Source organism: Parasteatoda tepidariorum, chromosome 9, assembly GCF_043381705.1.
Source record: "Parasteatoda tepidariorum isolate YZ-2023 chromosome 9, CAS_Ptep_4.0, whole genome shotgun sequence".
Taxonomy (NCBI): Eukaryota; Metazoa; Arthropoda; class Arachnida; order Araneae; family Theridiidae; genus Parasteatoda; species Parasteatoda tepidariorum.
Genome location: NC_092212.1, coordinates 79,942,609 through 79,962,558, shown reverse-complemented (window position 1 = coordinate 79,962,558; position 19,950 = coordinate 79,942,609). Strand labels below are relative to the sequence as shown.

Here is a 19,950-nt window from a genome sequence, read left to right as displayed (position 1 = left end):
AAATGTTAACACTCTAAAGTTCTGATAAGCGTTTTAAATATGCTACTTCTGCTTATGAAGTATAATTAGGCCCTGAATACAGTATTCCATTGTTACGTAGGAAATATATTATTTCAGATGCAGTATCCGATAGTTATAGCAATATTTTACTACAGATAAAGTATCCCCTCGTTATAGACAATATTATCTGACAGATAATAATTGCATCGTTACCTGAATATTTTGCCCCTAAATCTGCCCCAAATAGTTCATATTTTGTTTATTCTATTCTCAACGTTAATCTATTGAATTTATGTTGCTCTACAACTTTCTCATATATCGTACCGTTTTACTAAGTTAGTGGTACAAATTCAGGAGTTATACCGCTAGGTAACGTCATGGAGTTACTTATAGCCATTTTTCTACTACTTTCTTTCCATGATTATCGCTGTTCGAAGGGGAAAGAGAATCGGAGATATTAGTTCGCATTCTGTAAGATGATAAATAGGGACTCTAAACTATTATCGCATAATAACAATCGAAGATAAATTTTAATATTGTCCTTAAAAAAATACTTAAGCATCTCGACTGACTGCTTTCTAACACTTTATTGCTTAATTTTTAAATTTTGTTAGTTTATAGCAATCTACAAGATTGTGGGCGGTTTGCAACATCTAATTACATGTAGAGTTTAGAGATGAAAGTTCAATAAAACTTAAAGCTTTTCCTGTATCAAATGATTAAGCGTAAGAAAATTCTTAAATTCGTGTTTTACATATTAAATTTATCTTTTACATAAAGTATTGCGAACTACACCTGTGAAACTATTTACTAAATAAAACATGTTTTTATGAATATCGTATTTCAAAATTGAAAATTAGAAAGTGATTCCAAGAATGTGTAATTTATCGCATTTTTAAAAATCTTTTTCTACCTAATTTTGTTTTTATCTCTCTTTATTTATTTATTTTTTTAAACTACTGGTTGCAAATTATTTTGCAGTTACATAGTTAAAGCTTGAATGTGGCTTATAACATAAAAGCTATTTATAACTTACTTCTTAAAAATAATTCATTTAAGAAATGCGCCATCTATCTCCGTTTCTAAATCGTCTGCTCTCCAAATTTCGTTCTTTTTTCAGTTAAAATAATTATATTTATGTTCTAACTAAAAATAAATCTGATTAAGTGAAATATAGTATAGGTTGGAAATTATTTTACATAAAAATAATTTCTAACCCTTACGATAACCAAGATAGAAAATATTTTATTTGAGGTTAAATGCTGTTTTATCAATGTAAAAGCTGTATATGTTTATCAATATAATCAACTTTATCAATAAAAGCTGTTTTTAATATATTTTTTTAAAAGAAATGAAACATAAAGTTTTGAATTTTTTAAAATTAGAACAACAGCTTTAAATAAAAAATACTTCAAAATAAGAATTTCCGACCTAAATTTTGTGTCTCATAAAATCACAAAATGCTTTTTACCTGCACAATCTCTTGAACAAGACGTGATAGCTCTCTGTTCCATGCTTGATTCCACGAAGAATACCCATGGGTGTGTCAGCATTCACGTTGTCGTCGAACGTCATGGTGTTTAGGTTCTTCACTGTTATCCAACGAAAGATTGCTCTGCATAAATATTTTAATTTAATAAGTGCAAAAAATCTACAGTGATAATAAGAGAGTCTGTTACCGCATCTACAGAATCTGAACTTAGTAAATAAAATAAGCAGATCAAGGTTACGCGATTTTCCTACCCTCCACATTTTTCCTCTCTCCGTTACCATGGTGATGACAAATCTGGCTCCCCCCTTAGAAGCACGGTTGAGTAAGAAATCGGATTTGTTGAAACCACGATAACAGAGAGAGGAAATGTCTTACCTTGAGACTCCTATTCTATTTATAAAGTGTATAGATCGAAACTTAATTAAACATTTTTACGAGATTTTTCAAATTTCATTTTAAGGATGATGTTACTTAAGAATGTATTTATACATACACATATTTATGAAATATTTGGAAAATATAATAAGTCACATTTTCAAATTGCACTGGGAAGATTTATGAATAATTGGATGGGATACTTTTTGGAATAATTTAAAAAAACTAACAATTTTTATGTAAGCAACCATTTGTTTCTGCTTATTGTGCTGCTATTTATAGTGAATCTTAAAATTTTTTTAAGTATCTATTTGGAAACAAAACATAAAAATTTCCGATTTGGAAAAAAGTGTAGTTAGTTGCTAGATTGCCCCATATATGTCAAATGAAGTTTATCAGAATTTTTTTTAAAATTCTAATACACGTTTCCAAGAGGTTTCTGCCTTGTGTGAAATCTTTTAAGGTGACAAAGGGCTTTCAAATTTTTTTTTTGAAATTATGAAGGGATTTGCTTGAAATTTTCAGGATACATTTATATTGCTAAAAACAACTTTTATACAAAATTTCAATAAAATATTTCAAAATTTAAGAAATTAAAAAATTTAAATTTTTCAATTTTTTATGTTTTTTTATATTACTCCTCGCGTCTGAAATTTTGTCAAAATGACAAAATTCTTTTAAAATATTACATATTAGGTAATATTGAAAAAATTGTTGGAAGTACTTTTTTTATTTTTTATTATAGAAACAAATAACAATAAAAAAACAGTAAAAAACCTGCATTTTTAGGAAAAAATAATGATACCTCTATAAAATATCACGTATAAAAAAAATACTATTCACTTAATTCAAAAAACTTTTCCAACAAAATGTTAAAAATATTCATAAATATATAGCATTAAATTCTCAGGTCAATAAAATGAAAATTCATTACGCTGGAACAGTTTGAAAATTGTAAATTTCTCAAAAAAGACATTTTGAGAAAAATGACTTTTAGTACTTTTTCATTGCAAATTTTACATCTGAACAAATATTTCTTGTTTNATCTCACTATCAATTTCACTGTTTTCTTTGCTGGTTTGTTGTTGTATTGCTGACGTGAAGTGTTTACATAGTTATCGGTCGAACTAATCATAATGGTATTATCGATATCAACTGCAATATTGGCAGTATGTCGGTATTGCAGATAAAATTCAATAAACAAATTCGTAAATTAAAATCCATATTAATAAAAATGTTAAAAAGAAATATGCAAGAAAATTTTAGCATATATTTTGAAAAAAGGGGAGGAGTGGGGGAAGGAGGGGAGGGTCCAAACACGGCTATGCCTAGGGCCTACGAAAGGTATAATCCGGCTCTGGGTCAAGTATATATATAATTTCTTTTGATATAAGATTTCAAGCTTCATTTCACTGCCATTGGAAATATTTATTTGCACGAACTTAAAATGTTAGAGAAATATATTTAGTTTAATATAATTTCTTTAATAGAAATTTAGTTTAATTTTGTTGCAAGACGGAAGGTTAAACTTTCGAAAATGAGATAACGATAATTGGTCTAGAACAGTGCTATTTTGGCAAACTTCTTTTGGCGAAACTTGACTTTTAAAAAAAGTTCGTTAACAGATGTGAATGTACTAAACAGAAAAAAAGTACAAATAAAATTGGAAACATTAAAAGAGAAGAATGAAAATTTTACATTGTATTATCAATAAATCTTAAGATTTATATTTGGCAGTTAAATTCTCAAGTCTGCATCGGCTTTTAGTCTAGTAGTTTATTGGCGTATGCATAAATCAATACGAGGAAAAATAATTCTTTATTCTTGAATTTGATTATTTTATTTTGAATTTTAAAGTTCGATGAAAAATAATGATGCAATCATTTATTTGTGAAGGAATATCTTTTTAGTAATTTATTCAATATATTGTTATTGGGAAGAAAATATTTTTATAAATTTGCTATTTCTTTTTTATTGACATATTTTATTTAAACTTCTAATTAATTTAAATAATTTTACAAAAATAATCTAACTAGTAAATAAATAATTGTTTATTGGTTCGATGCAAATTTATTATAGTTTCAAAAATTAATTCTGGTTTAAAGAAAAAAAAAAGCCTTAACTCATGGAACCCCTTTGATCTAAGGAACCCTGGGATTACACGGAATACTTTTCGGGAATCACTGGTCTAGATAGTCCATTTTGCAACGATGCACTTTTTTTAGGGGTTTAATATTTTTTTCAATAAATCCAAGATAAATTCAGAAAAGGCATCTAACTTGAATTTTGAAATGAATAGAAGGCGTATAAAAACATTTCTTGAATATTGTGAAGATGTCAGTCAAGATTTTAATAAAATTTAAGCAAAGCTAAGGTAAAACAAATATTTAATGGAACAAATTGTAATTTTAAAGGCTAGGCCTTGGTTGTTTTGCATCGAAAGTTTGACCGTAATTTGCAATGAATATCACACATATTTAGCAGTTTCGCAATTTGTGCGCCACATTGCAAATGTTTTCAAGCTTTTTTTTCCAAAAGGTAATTCAAATTCAGACACTGAAGTTCTTTCTTAGAAACGATACAATGCAATGTTTTGAATTATTATAAAATCAATGATCATTTCAACGTTGCAAAAACGAATAACTTACCTCGCTTTTTCAACGTCTGTGATGCAACTTCCAATAAGCTGTCTCACTAAATCAGTAAACGTCTGTTGATCACTTTGAGCTACCTATAAAAATTGTATAAAATATATTAGAATACATTTAAATGCAAGTGTTTATAAATATATTCTAAGAATAAAACTATAGTTTCATTAATCTTATAATGAACGATAATTCTACTTCAATGAATTGATCCAACGCCTCCTACAACTAAAAGCCTCCACACGATTTCTTATAGGTGGTCCGATCAGACCTCTATGAAGGCAAAGTAGTTTACAAAACAGCCATTTAATACATAGTCTAGTAAAAATAAGAAAATGGTAGCAAATATATGCCTAAAAATTTGTTCAATTTATGAACAAAAATAAATTCTGAGTGGTTTGTCTTATTCACTTGTCAACCGCAACAGATTTGGTCAAAAGAAAAATAGTTTTTTTTCCTTTGACCATTGTTATTTTTTGTAATATCTGTTCCAAATAATAATGATCGGTTATTTAAAATACTTTACGAACTTATAATAATATTAATAATACAATATCTTACATTGATGGCTATTTGGTCGAGCTCCAGAAAAACACTGGGATCGCTGTATATTTCATGTTTGGAAATGAGGGGTGGACCTGGTGGTGGAGGGTGTGTCGGGTAGGGGGTCAGGTCTTCACTCATGTATCCTTCTCTATCGTTAAGATTTTGACTCTAAAGAATAAAGAACTTTTTAGTGAAGAAATACATATATAAACACAAATAATAAAGTAAAATAAAATAGAAAATTTTTTAATGGGAAAACGTAAAAGTCTTCCTCAGGACACATCCTTTACAATAAATGCGATATTTCTGAATAAGGAATAATTATCCTAAGATAAATATATTACTCTTTATAATGTGTCTATATCGCTAAAAAATAAAATGCAGNGTACAGTCCATTGTAAGAGTTATTGAAATATATATATATATATAAAGTGCGTTACACTATTCACATTGTTAATAAGATTTTCAATATAGAGAGTGAAAAAAGAAGGAGAAGAATTTAGGAGAAACAGAAGGAAAAAAAAAGAGTCAATCATCGTATTAGGGAATCAACAAATTTAAGAAACATTAAATGAGCGAATTAGTTTGTAAATATAAATTGTCTGTAAGTTTGCAATTTACAGCGGAAAGACAATGATAGAAAGAGGCCTAAATTTTAACTTTAACCCTTTGTATAGTATTCTCACTTTTAACTTCCTCGTTACTTTGCGTTTTTCGCTTTCTAACTCTTTTCTTCAGTTTTGATACATTTTATGTTAAATGTTCATGAAATAATCAATGATTTAGAACTGTAGTGATTTTACATCCTACGATTTAGAATTACGTACATAGGAAAATTTTATGATAATAATTGGTGTAAAATTAAGACGTTGTGCAAAATATTTTACCAATTCTGAATGCTTTATACAAAAGAAATTCAAAAAATGCAGCTTCTAGTGAATCGAAATAAATGCAAGTAGTGAATATTGATTTATATTTGAAAATTTTTTAGCAAATTTTTACATTTTAAGTATGTTCTGATTAAGCACTATTTTTAATTTTAAAAAGTCGCCAAATTTATCGATAAAAAGTGCAATTTGCAAAACCACTAAAGTAATGTAAACAGACTGTAGTAGTATGGTAACACTTAAAGGTTAGCTTTGCCACGAGTATAATCGAGTTATGTCTGGATTACAGCTCTGGATGCTTAGATCTTTAAGTATTCAGGACTTTAGTCTGAACGAGAAAGTACTGAGAACAACAAATATTTGATCAATGGTTAATAAGGACATATCTCAAAATTTCCTAGATTTGAGATTAAAGTACCACGATATTCCAAGGCTTCAATCAAAGCATTGACTGGCTAAGAAAGCTGACGGATTATTTTTTTGAAGCGAAAACTGAAGGTAGTATTCAAACAAATTGTTTAATTTTAAATTTTTTTTTTATGTTAAAAGGTATATTTTTTTACGTCAAAAGAGAATGACTGGAAAAATAAACCCTCAAATATTTCGAACTTAAAAGTGGATGAGATAAGACTTATAGATATTCTTCCAATAATCATTGCTTGCTACTGACCAGTTATAAGTTGCCGATATGATATGAATCTACATAGATTGTTGGTCGTCAATTGTCGATTAAGTGACGAATCTACAAGCAACAGATATAATCTACAAGCGCCTATATAATTAACGAATAATATATATCCCTTAGTTGACTAGCCAGCAGAATAAAGTGCCAGCTGACAGCATTAATATCTGATACCTGTAAGCCAGCCATTAACTTTAGTATACATGATGGCACCCGTATGTCAGACGAGCATTTTATCTGATGGTATCCGGTTATTTTTTTGTTACTGGGTTGATAGGTTTGTTTTTTTCTGGAATATTTTCAACTATGTTGCTGGAACAATATTTCCAATGTTTTGTGCATGTATCCACTTTTTAAAGTCCTTAAAAATTTGGTGAAAAATAATTTTGGAACCTATTTTCACGTTCTAAATAGAAGAGAACCATCTGATGAAAATATCGTATTTTTTCGCCATCTTATATTTAGACCATGACTTGACTTTTTTTCCATATTTATATTAGGTCATGCTAACCAAGAAACATACCGTATGATTTTAAAATACATAGTTATGAGTGGTTACTTGCTTTTACATTCCAAAACAATTACTATGGGTAAAATAATAAGAAAATAGTTAAATAGAGTAAATTTTTAAAAAGTAGATTGTTGCTTAAGATAAGAAAAAGGAATTTTACTCGAACGAATTCCGTCCTCTTTTCATTGATGAGATGCAACATTTCTTTGGAATGTTTTTCTACTAAATCAGCCGTGGCGGCCCTTTCTTGTTCTAAAAGTTTTCGAGTTAGGGATTCTTTCTTTCTGTCCAGTTTGATGGTCATGTTTTTCTCCAGATCTTCTTTTTCCCTTTGGTGCCTGAAATTATGCAACAAATTAAATAAGAATACGAAGAAAAAAAATGATAAGGTATTATTGAATTAACCATCTTTTAATGTTTATATTTCAATGGACAAGAAAAAATTGGACCATAAATTAATAAGGCAAACGAAAAATACGATAAGGTATTATTGAATTAATCAAAGTTAAGGTGTTAAGGTTAAGGTATTATTGAATTAATCATGAAGTGTTAAAACTAAACTCAATAATAAAGGTACTATTGAATTTAGTGATTATACTTCAATAAATAGGGAAAAAAAATAGAGAATTAAGTAATAAGGCATACAAAAAGCACGATAAGGTATTATTTAATTAATCAGTTTTTAGTGTTTAGATTTAAATGGATGAAAAAAGAATTTTCAATCATAATAGATAAAACAGGCCTATAAATAGATTTTTTCTGTTTAGTACCAGAAATTTTGAAATCGGGTTTAACCATGTAGTGGATAATGTATAAGTGGATGAAGATAAGAGAATAGTTTAACTCCTTGACACAGATGGGATATTGTGTCACTCTTATATATATTTTTTCTGAAGCTCTAATAAAAAGAAAAAGTATATATTTTGATACTTTCTTACTCATAAAAAATAGTCTAATAGCTACTAAAAAATCTGTTAGATTATCGGAATTATATTTGCACTAAAATATAAAATAAAATAAAAATTGTTTTTTCATATTAAAAAAAGATATCAATAACTTATTTTGTAAATAAAAGAAATTTCAAACAATGAATAAATGCTTCTCTTAGATATAAATTACTGCAGGGGTTTGTTTAGAAGAAATTTGGGTCCGTTAACGGACCCTTTACAAAATATCTTTTCATAAAAACGGACCCTTCACAAAATATTTTAACTTAAAAACGGACCGTTCACAAAATATTTTAACTTAAAAACGGACCCTTCACAAAATGATTTTTCTTTTAATAGGACCCTTCACAAATTTCTTTATCTTCATTATTATTTTGTTAATCGAATAAACCCTTTCCAGGGCAGAAAACAAGAAAGATGGATGTAAACGAATTAAGTTTTGTCTTCGGCAGACGATTCTTCCATTATTCGTCCGAAATTAATATTCTGAGTTCAGCAGTATAGGCTAAATACCAAATATTTGTATGTTGCATCTCTAATTTAGAAGGAGCAATTGTTGTTTATTTTTTAAAATTTAATTTTTTTAATTACAATTTTACAGTGTTGAGCATAATCTTGTATGTCTATACAATTTAAAAACTCCTTGAAAAAAAATTTTTTTTGCAATAACGGACCCTATTTGCTTAAATTCATAAAAGCGGAGCCTGGTTGAAAGAATGTGAGTAATTTTTTCACAATTTCACGAAAAACGGACCTTTCACAAAATGTCTGGACAGACCCCTGTACTGCAAATAAGTGTGAATTTAAAAAAATGATTGATTGGAAATGAGTTGTGTGTGGAAGATTTCAGCTTTAATGCAGAAAAAGACACCAGTAATTCATATTATATTTCAAAACCATAAACTTTTGAAATGCTAAATATAATATTTTTTGCTTATTTTAAACTAATTTAATGCTAAAAAGGTATAAAAATTTGCTTAATAAAAATTCTGCGTCAAGGCGTTAAAATCCCATACGAGCAAGGATTTCGATTTTTATGTTGCCTAACTCTTACTACTAAATACTGACTTGTCTATACAAATCAATCAGTAATCAATGACAATAATAAGTGTAATCCCTTCAAACCAGTTAAATCAAACCCGTTAATTCGAATCGCTGATAAATTTGTGAATCCAATTATTGATTTTATTCGCGATTAAACTAAAGATTAAAGGCGTGTTGATTAAATCAAATTTCTGACTGTTTTTGTGATTTCTGTCATTTATTAAATTCGTGATTAGAATCGTTGGTCAGTATCGGTTTGGAATTCGTGAATCGAATCCCTGATCTGATTTGTTGTTCGAATAAACTGATTAGAATGAGTTAACTTGCATAAAAAGGCATCAGTTAGAGATGTTGAATAAGCTGATTAGTGTGATGAAATTAGGAGAGTAATTCCTTGTGTTTATTATTAAATTTCATTAATAATAACGTTTAAAAATCGTTTGTGGTAAACTTTTTATGATAGCCAATACGCGTTTCGGTATCATATTGGTACACCTTCATGAGCAGGATAGAATAAATAGCAAAGGTGTTAAAATAAAAATGATTTAATATAAATGACAATGTAATGTATATATCATTTATATTAACAGATATACAGTTAAAGGTAAAATATTAAAGTGACGCTAAGTGCTAGAAAATTAAAAAAAAAAAAAAAAAACNTTTTTTTTTTTTTTTTTTTTTTTTTTTTTTTTTTTTTTTTTTTTTTTTTTTTTTTTTTTTTTTTTTTTTTTTTTTTTTTTTTTTTTTTGATAAAACGAATGATGATCAAAACACGAACTACTTTTTATAAAAATTTTTACCATTCGTGATTTTAAACGTTTTTCTTAATGAATCTGATTAGTATGGATGGAATCGAATTACTGTAATGTTCATGTATCGAACTATTTAACAGCTTTGAGTTGAATTGCTTTGGTAATTCTTGATGTTTAACTTTTATTCGCTAGAAACTGGATGCTAGCTCAAAATAAATAAGTAACTGATACAAGAGATCATTAACAATAGAGATTTTGTTTTGTCTAGATTTTTTAATATTGTTCCTATATATAGCCAATATCGGCCTAAATACAGCCTATATCGGTTGAATAATGAATATAAAATATCGGGTGAATCTGACAACTCTATATGTGATAGAGCCGTGGTGGCTTAGGGGATAGAGCGCTTGCCTCCCAATGAAGTGTATCAGGTTCGAATCCCAGCGATGGCTGGTCGATTCGAATTCCGCACCCGACTTGCACTGACCACATTGCTGACATAAAATATCCTCAATGGTAGACGGATCATGGGTTAGAGTCCCCTTGTCGCCAAGCTAACTGAGGAAGGTTATCGCGGTTTTCCTCTCCTTGTAACACAAATGCTGGTTAGTTCCTTTAAAAAGTCCTCCACGAGGCAAATTTCTCCCAATACTTAATCCAGGAGTTTCCTTGTCTTCTGGTTCGGGTTCAAAATTACAAGGGTACGGAGTTGAACATTGGTGTCCGTAAACCGTAACTTGGGTCGGCTGTTCAACGACAGTAAAAAAAATAAAATAGGGGTGATATTAGCTATAAAGTGGATGTAAATCGGACAATTCTATATAGTGCCGATATCGGAAAATATTGGCCTTTGAACTCTTATTGAGCCAAGATTCGTGAATATTGGTCTTATGAGGACCCAAGTTATTGTGCTGCTAGCTCAAAATAAAGATAATTTTTTAAGAAAAAAATATCGATTATTACTTTACATACTTGAATGTGAGGGCTTTTTCCTCGTCTGTTGAGATTCTCCTCTTCTTCATTTTGATTTCATAATTAAAGCGAGATGTCAGTTTCTCCAATTCTTTCTCCCATTCTTCCTGAAATTTCAAAATTCCAAAATTAAAAAAAATGGGATTGCCGAAGAATTACAAGCAAAACTAGTTCTTAACTAATCACAAGTTTGCTCATTAAATGCATCCTACTTACTATTTGCAATTCGCGATTACAAAGCTCGAATATGCCATCTGGGGAAAAGACTGATTCCATGTCTTGACCCTCCCCCTTCCCTCTCCTCCTCTAATCAGTTGTATGTGAATATATTACGATATTTTTCGCATTTAATTGTCAAAAATATTTTTTTTTCATTTACACGACGCTTTCTTTAAAAGCATGCTTAATGCAGTTTTGAATTCCATTTAGTGAATCATGATAATCAAAACAGAAACTAATGTATAGTGCGGCTTTCAGGAGAACTCCTCCAGACACCCGTCTCGCGTCGTGGCGGGTACTATGGTTACGAGGAAGGGTCACTTCGAATAGGGGTGTGGGGTGACTAGTTTTGTCTTCATCTTAGAGTAGGTCGTAGTGAGTATGGCACCCTCCAATGGGCACCTTCATTCCTCCATTTCACCCCATTAGAAATGTGCTCTCGCTTGTTACCATAGCAGCAGACAGCCCCAGAGTCTGGAGGAGTTCTCCTCAAAGCCGCACTATACTTCCTTCTTCTACGACTATCTACACGCTAATGGTGAAAGCATGTGAAGTGTTGCCATAGGTAAGAAGTTCTGCTCTGCACCACCTACTACCGATTTCGATCGTCAACACGAGGGGAAGTCCAAAAATCAGTTTTCTCAAGCAAGACATTAGTTGAACCCGAAAGACATCCACACACCACAAGGTATCGTTCGAACGCAATCGGGTAATTTGTTTTATCGCAGTGACTGCGCAAAGCGGAAATGAATCCCTCAGTTAGCTCCTTGAATTCGGTTGCGGGACTTTTTGGAGGTTTGAACCCTTAATGCTACTCGATACTGCACTCTGTTGATGATGATGTGAAAGATGCTTTTCGGAAAATGTGTCCTAACCTTCTCACATCTGACATTCTATTGCTGTACGGCAATTCCAGATCACACTCGGTTGCAGCAACGCAAAACTATATTGCAATTCTCGGTTGGGAGCAGTTTGACCATCCGTCATACAGTCCTGATCTGTCACCCTGCGACTTCCGTCTTTTTTCGGCTTTGCAGACGAATCTCGGCAGAAAGCCGAGTACCACAAGCCGTACTTCCATATGCAAAACCCTGATTTTTTTTTCAGGTGAGCTTTTTGAAGCTTATAAAATGGTATGACAAATGGCTCACCATCTATATCCACGAGGGGTCGCAAACTCATATTTATATGAGAAAGAACAATATTGTTTCAAAATCATGACCGACTGCTATTGAAGTCAATTAATACAAAAAAAAAAGGATTAAAATAATTTGAAACGAGTAAAGTTATAATTTTAAACCATATGTATCATCCTGCCATAAACAACTACGTAGACTTCAAGACTGACGAATTAATGAAATATTTAAAAGATTCTCAAACTTTTTTTAAAAAATTTCTGATTTGCTGAATTATTTTTTTTGTTAAGTATCTAAGGAGCTAAATTTATTAAAATAAGTTAAGTTATGATATAAATATAAGTAATGAATATGCGTTAAAAAAAAACATTTTACTTACTTTCACTATCATTTTCATCCTCTATGCAGCAATAAATAGTATAAGAAATCACAGTTATAGACCAAGCTTACGATTTAAAAATTCTTTTAAAATGTATTTCATTTCTTTTAAATATTAAATCGAAATGTTTATTTTGAATTCATTAAACAAAGAATCACGGCAAATAAAAGAAGTTTAAATCATATTATTTATTTACATGGAGTATTATTTAATAATAAGATGGTAAAAAAAGGTTATATTAATGAAGAAGACAGGAACTAATTTAGAATAGTTTTACTTTATTTCTATCCCTTTTTTCTGTAAGGAGTAAAAGTTTCATTCAAATTAAAAAATAAAATAAAATTTTTTCCTATCTTCCAAATCCATGAAACTAAAACTAGACAATGCCGAAATAGACATACAGTTTGTCGAAAGTGAGAACCCCCCCAGCCATTCGTCTGAACCCGTGGCGGTGACTATGGCAACGAGTTATAACTATTTCAAGTATGTTTTAAGTGAGCCTGTCCTATTTCAAGTATGTCAAGTAAACCTGTCCTAAACAATGACTCCACGTCTATTGCAGAGGAGTGAAGAGAAGCTACCCTCCCTGAAATGTGTTATTCTTGTTCCCATGGCAGCAGGTAGTCTCAGACTTTGTAGCAGGGGAAGTTCTTGCCATAGACAAATTATACTATAGTTTCAGTACTGCTATCAAGAAAAGGATTTTGAGAAAGGTTCTCAAAAGCTACTAAAACAGATATATTATAGTTTCGGTTTTATAATTAAGAAAGGGATTCCTTAAAATATACCAATAAACACATACTACAGTTTCGATGCTGATCAAGAAAAAAATTCCGAGAAAGTTTATTGATAATAGAACCGAAACTATAGTATGTCTATCTTTATGACTTTATTTGCAAAAATATTTCTCCCCAATTTTTGAAATATTCTGCAAATTTAATCATGTTCTTAATTATTTTGATTTCGGGAAAAACATTTATCACATATCCGTGGCTTACAGAGGTGTTTGGATGCTCGAGGCAAACTTCTCGACACGAGGTTGTGTTAGATGTCCCTGAAGTTGTTAATTGAAGTTAAAGAAGTGTTAAACTGAATTGGGAACACCAATTAAGTTGGAAACATTGAAAACATGTAATGTAAAGGATACGTGTAATTCTAAGATTAAAAATTTATTATTTCCCAGAAAATAATCTTAATTTTTTTCTTACATGAAAAGAATATTTTAATTGCAATGATCTTATACTTCATAATAAATTTTTTTTAAATCTAAAAATCATATATTGTTCTTTAGAAATTATTTTGATGGTGACGGAGGCAAATTTTTATCGGTTACGCTTTTCTTTTGACATTGGATACCTTTTTCTGACATTGGATATCTTATCATCCCTTCTAGAATCTCACATGCTTAAAAGGATATTTTCTTTAAGGGTGGGATTTTATTCTTGCTTTGAGACATTACCCGGTAATAAACACTACGACAACAATGTATGGAGAAAATATGTATATACCTGTATTTGTTCTGTGATATGAACTTCCTCCTCTTGTCTTTTCTTTGCAAATTGACGATAGAGGGCGTCCTCTTCCGCACGGTGCCTCATTTCTAACTTTGTCTGTGTTTCTTTGTCCTATAAAAAAATATTTATATTATTATCTTTTTTCATAAAAGAAATCAAAATTTAGCAGTTGATATTTGATAATTTTTATTTATTTGAGAGAAAAATAATCGGATTTTGGAGAAATATAAGCAGGGCGACCACTGAAGTTTATGTTCACACTCTTACCAAANTGTCTTTTCTTTGCAAATTGACGATAGAGGGCGTCCTCTTCCGCACGGTGCCTCATTTCTAACTTTGTCTGTGTTTCTTTGTCCTATAAAAAAATATTTATATTATTATCTTCTTTCAAAAAAGAAATCAAAATTTAGCAGTTGATATTTGATCATTTTTAATTATTTGAGAGAAAAAATCGGATTTTGGAGAAATATAAGCAGGGCGACCACTGAAGTTTATGTTCACACTCTTACCAAACTTAAGACCGTGGTAGCCCAGTGGTCAGAGAAACGCACTCTGATCCGGAGGTTCGATCCTTACGATATACTATCTCGTAAAATCTGCGGAATCGAAAATCCTGTGGTCCGCTGCGGAGTAGTACCGTGGGTATAGGGATCTGGATAAAATTTCCTTTCCCCTTTAATTTATGTCTAAGTTGAGGAAGTGGCCTCACAGAGAGATCACAAATGAGATCCCCTCATCAGAGAATCAAATTACAATGACATGTCTTCGGATCATAATCAGGAATATTTCTCACACCGTCACCAATAGCCCATTGTGCAGCTTTAGAGCGACGAAAATAAGAGTACATACCTACTTGTCTTTGCTATACCTGGGCACCATTTTTATTACTGCAGTTTGTGCCGTTCGAAAGTTAATAGGGTCGGTAATCGCTGAAGTGGGCTCCGCTTATGTATAATGAAGCTATACTCGATTCTTGCAGAACTAATGTTTGACTTCTGTCTTTTTGGAGTGGAGTAAAACATATGTTAAATTTTGAGCTTTGAAGACATTCTCCATTTGTAGTAAAAAAAGCCCAGATACTTTAGCTATGATCAATTTCTTTATTCTGGTCCATTGTGTTCAATGTAGACTATTACTAAGTACGAAAGGTTTAAAAAAAAACTAATTTGTAAATATTTAAATTTCACATATTTTTACAAATAAATGATTGTCTCATGTTTAGACATTGAGACGTTTTTCCTATGAGCTTAAATTTTTTTTTCAAATATAAAAATTCTAATATCTTACTTTGCGCAAAAATCTACAAAAAGGAGCCAATTTTGTTTGCGCGAGTGTGTTTCACGTGTTGGAAATACTCCTCTTTATGAATATTTATGAATAAAAACAAGCTGGAAGTATTCATTTTTTTTGCTGCAATTTATGAGTGAAAATATTAAGATAAAAATGATCAACATAATCCTTTTTTTTCCAAAAAAAAAGAGAGAAAAAAAGAAAGAAATTAGAATGTATACTCGAGTCCATTATGCCTCTTAACATTTTTCTCTCTGAACTACTGAATTTTATTAAAACTAAAAGTATATTTCATTAAAAAAAAGATTAAAAAAACTAATGTAAGGCATAGTATATAACCTCAAATTCGAATTACAAAGAAAAAAATTACAGCATAGTATAACAACTAAAAAAGTGTAATACTTGTGTTAATTATAAGCTAATCTAATAATATTAAAGCTCATTTAAAATAAAACTTATAAAAATCAAACCCTAGCCAGAATTTTTTTCAGGGAATTATGGGACTAAACTCTAACTGCATCATTGGCCACAAACCTTATGTATGAAAAATTCATGCAAATTCATAAAATGTCTGAATAATACAAAAAGTTTCTTAAAATCGTCAATAGTTTTAAAATAAAAAACTAAGAGGCTGTTATGTCATTTCGCGTTTTAAAATATTCATCATTTCTTATTATTTCCCCTGAGACTTTGCACGTGCTTTTTGACATGACACAACCCTCGATACAGAAAAAAAGCTTTTGGCAACGAGATATTATCGTTTGTTGATTAAAATGAACCTTCCGGTTACCAAATCTGTTCGATCCATCTTTATCGTCTGCTTTACCACAAATGCAAACTATATCAGGATACAAGTTTGCGGAACAACCTGTCGATCATAATAATAAGTAAGATGTCAATTACGTCATACTTCTCAGACATTCAAATCTTCAACGAGCTGTGGCAACACTAACTATTTTGAATAGCGAGACTTCCTTCGTTTCCTGTTTAGGTCACGCTAAGTTCTTGTGTGTTTTCTTTTTCTTTCGTTTTTTTTTCTTCTTCTAAACAATTAAGCAGTTTCTACAGGGCCTAGATCTTTGCTGCTAATTGCGATGAAAACAATGTCGCTATTTTGTTACCTGTCAGGTTTATTTGAATAGCATTAACAAATAAACTATTGAATCGTAATAAGTGTAAATACAAAGTATCTCTTTATGTAGGAGTCGTATGGACTCACAAAATATCAAATTTTGAATTCATGGACTTGTTGGCAATAGAATGATAAGCCACATTGTTTAGAAGAACGTTATAAACACCAAGAAAACAAGATGGTTATATTCATCATGGTGCAGAGGTATGTGAGTACCTAAAGTAAGCATCTTGATGTCCCAGAATAAAGGGTTATAATCACTGAAAGAGGCAGATAAAAACCTGTTTACATAAAAAATAAAACTACACACGCATTGGAAAGATATATATCAACAAAAATCTAAATCCAACGTTTAAGTTTTTATTTATTTAATCATTTTGTTTCATATAATTTTTTTTATTTTGTAAATCAAAGCAGACATTATTCTATGGTAAAAAATTATTTCAAATCGTGGTCTTCCTTTTTCTTATTTTAACATCCTGAAAATTATTTATAAAATTTATTTGAAAATCATATTAGTTTTATCACCATGAATCGAGCAATAATCAGTTTATGTTTCTAATTCGGGTGATGTATAATTCGAAATATTTTCGTTAACCTCTTTGCTGCTTGAAGAATATAAGTCAAAAATAAAAATTTTTTTAAAATAAAATTTTTGTATTTTTTGAAATGTAAATTTTTTCAGTCACCGATTGGATGTTCCCTTTATCTGGATGCTTGGGGCTCTTGCCCCTTTCCTCTTCTGCATGCCACATAGTTTACTTATCGTGACCTGGTATAATGTATAACTTATTATATCGTTAATTATTGCACATTTTGCAAATTTTTTCTCCGATGGAAATGAAATGACAAAAGCATAAACTGGTGCAAAAGTACTTTCTACTAAAAAGTACTCTGGTGAAAAGTAGTAAAAAAACTCTCTACCCATAAGCATGACAGAAGACGCTTCTTTGAAAAAGGAGAATACTTACAGTTTATTTTCTTTAAACAGCTGAATCGGTTTTAACCCATTCATGCGCAGCCACAAAAGTGAGAAACCGAACCATCTTTTTCAAAGGGTTCTATGAACAAATGGGTTAGTTATATAGTGATACATTAATATGCATAATGTAAGTAAAGTATGCATTGATGGAACGTGTGTTTAAAAGAGATAAAAAAAAGGTAAATTACGTAACATTGTGACTTGCCATAAAACAATGATCCTGGAGACTAATAAGTTAAACCGAAATACAAATATTGAAGAAAAAAGTTTATAACACTAGAGATACTCTTTCGCAAAACATAAATTTTGTCAGCTATACACTAGCTGTCAGCGAAAAAAAAATAATAATTGTGGTCATAGACTACCCTACTAAAATTTGGAGAGAATGCAAACTTTTATATATCGCTCTAAACCATTTCGACGATCTACTAATACGCCAATTCGCCGATTCAGTGACTTACAGCACTTCACGAAATCGCCGATTTATTGTTTTACTGGTACGTCGATTCATTGATTCACTCATATTCCGATTCATTAATTTACTGATACACCACTTCATAAATTCGCCAATTCATTGATTTACCGATACACTAATTTCCTAATTCGTCAATTCATTGATTCCCTGATACGCCAATTCACTAATTGTTGATTCAATGATTTACTGATAAACCAATTCACTAATTCGCCGAACCACTGGTTTACAAATAGACTAATTGACTGATTTGCTAGTCCTCTGAAAATACTATAATGCCAATTTACTAATTCGTCGATTATTGATTAACCAAATCCCTTAAAAAAATTACGAATTCACATCGTAATATTTTATTTTTTATTTTATAACCGTCGTTGAACAGCCGACCCAATTTTATTGATTTACGATGTTCAACTCTGTAGCCTTGTCATTTTGAACCCAATCCAGAAGACAAAGGAACTCCTGGATCGAGTATTGGGAGAAATTTGCCTTCGTGGAGGACTTTTTTGATCGAGCTAACCCGCATTTGCGTTACATGGAGAGGAAGACCACGAGAACCTCCCACGGTTAGCCTGACGGCAAGGGGACTCTAACCCATGATCCGTCTATCACTGAGGATATTTCACGTCAGCACTGTGGTCGGTGCAAGTCGGATGCGGAATTCGTATCGACTGGGATTCGAACCCGGTTCGCCGCATTGGAAGGCGAACGCTCTATCCCCTGTGCCATCGTGGCTCACATCGTAATATGCAATAAATCTCTCAAAGATTATTGTACTTAAACATTATTACATTTTAGCATTATTACATTTAGTATTCTCTGATTTGCTGGTGTGCTGAGATACTATAATGCCAATTTACTAATTCGTCGATTATTGATTAACCAATTCGCTTAAAAAAAAACTTACGAATTCGCATCGTAGTGTGAAGTAAATCTCGCAAAGATTATTGTACTTTAACATTCTTATTACATTTTCGCATCTTCATAATAATTTAGGAAGTGTACCGAAACTTCTGACGGGTAATTAGAATTAAAGAAGCAAAACTAAAGCAGGGTTAAATATGCAGGGTTAGTGCTGATTTGATATCCGGTAGCATTTATGAATGATTCATGAGGTAATGAGAAAGCAATATCTGTTCAAAGGATAATGAAAGAGATATTTTAATGTATACAAATCCTCTGCGGGAGTTAAACAAAGAATGTCTTAGAAGGTAATTGACCTGGTATTAGATATTTATGGAAAAAAAAGAAGAAATTCCTGCACTTAAAGAGCTGCTTTCTTCTACAGAGTATTGATTTTTATGATGACTTGAGTGATTATAGCATAGTCTAAATGCCAATTTTGAAGGTATTTGACAAAAACTTTCTAAGTGGGGAGACAAAAAATTTAAATAATGATCATAAAAAACATTTTTGAAAGGTAGCCTTTAATTTAACCTTTTTCGTGCCAGAGTTTTTACTTGGGCCACCATAATACTAAAGAGGAAATTCATTTAAAAGAGAAAATAAGCGAGCACATTAAATATCGATTTTTAGAATCATGAAACAAAATAACTGATCTGAGCAACAATCAAATTTTCGATTTCTCATTCATTTTTGTGGGAAGGTATACGAAAAAATTCTTTCCGAATAGAATGCGTAGTTAAGAATAAAAGTAGCTAAGTGATGATTTTCAAAACTTGCAATTAAACTTATATCCAATTAATTATCTATTACAGTACAGAACCCGTTATCCGGAAATCAGAAAACCGGAAAAAAAACCGGAACGAAATTCAATGAATTTTCCCGCCATTTTTTTTAAAAAAAAATTTCTTTCCTCATAAGAAGAATTAGAAATTTTCTTTCTTTTTTGAAAGATTTTTACCTTACCATCACTTTGGAAATAATCATTAGTGTATTACTTCATCGTTTTTTCTTCTTTTTAGATTATATTAAAAAGTTTTTTTTTTAGTTGGGTTTAACAATTAAAAAAA

At 30.7% G+C, this 19,950-nt stretch overlaps 1 protein-coding gene across 1 annotated transcript in view; it reads right to left on the bottom strand.

The window, feature by feature from the left end:
* LOC107452533 (peptidase hillarin) overlaps positions 1–19,950 on the bottom strand; it is a 71,574-nt gene that overhangs the window by 7,011 nt on the left and 44,613 nt on the right. The window contains exons 2-7 of the mRNA XM_071185159.1: positions 14,096–14,212; positions 10,854–10,960; positions 7,299–7,476; positions 5,074–5,226; positions 4,516–4,598; positions 1,472–1,615 (exon numbers count right to left, since the gene is read on the bottom strand). Coding sequence (XP_071041260.1) covers positions 1,472–1,615; positions 4,516–4,598; positions 5,074–5,226; positions 7,299–7,476; positions 10,854–10,960; positions 14,096–14,212 — 782 coding nt within the window. The remainder of the gene's footprint in view (positions 1–1,471; positions 1,616–4,515; positions 4,599–5,073; positions 5,227–7,298; positions 7,477–10,853; positions 10,961–14,095; positions 14,213–19,950) is intronic.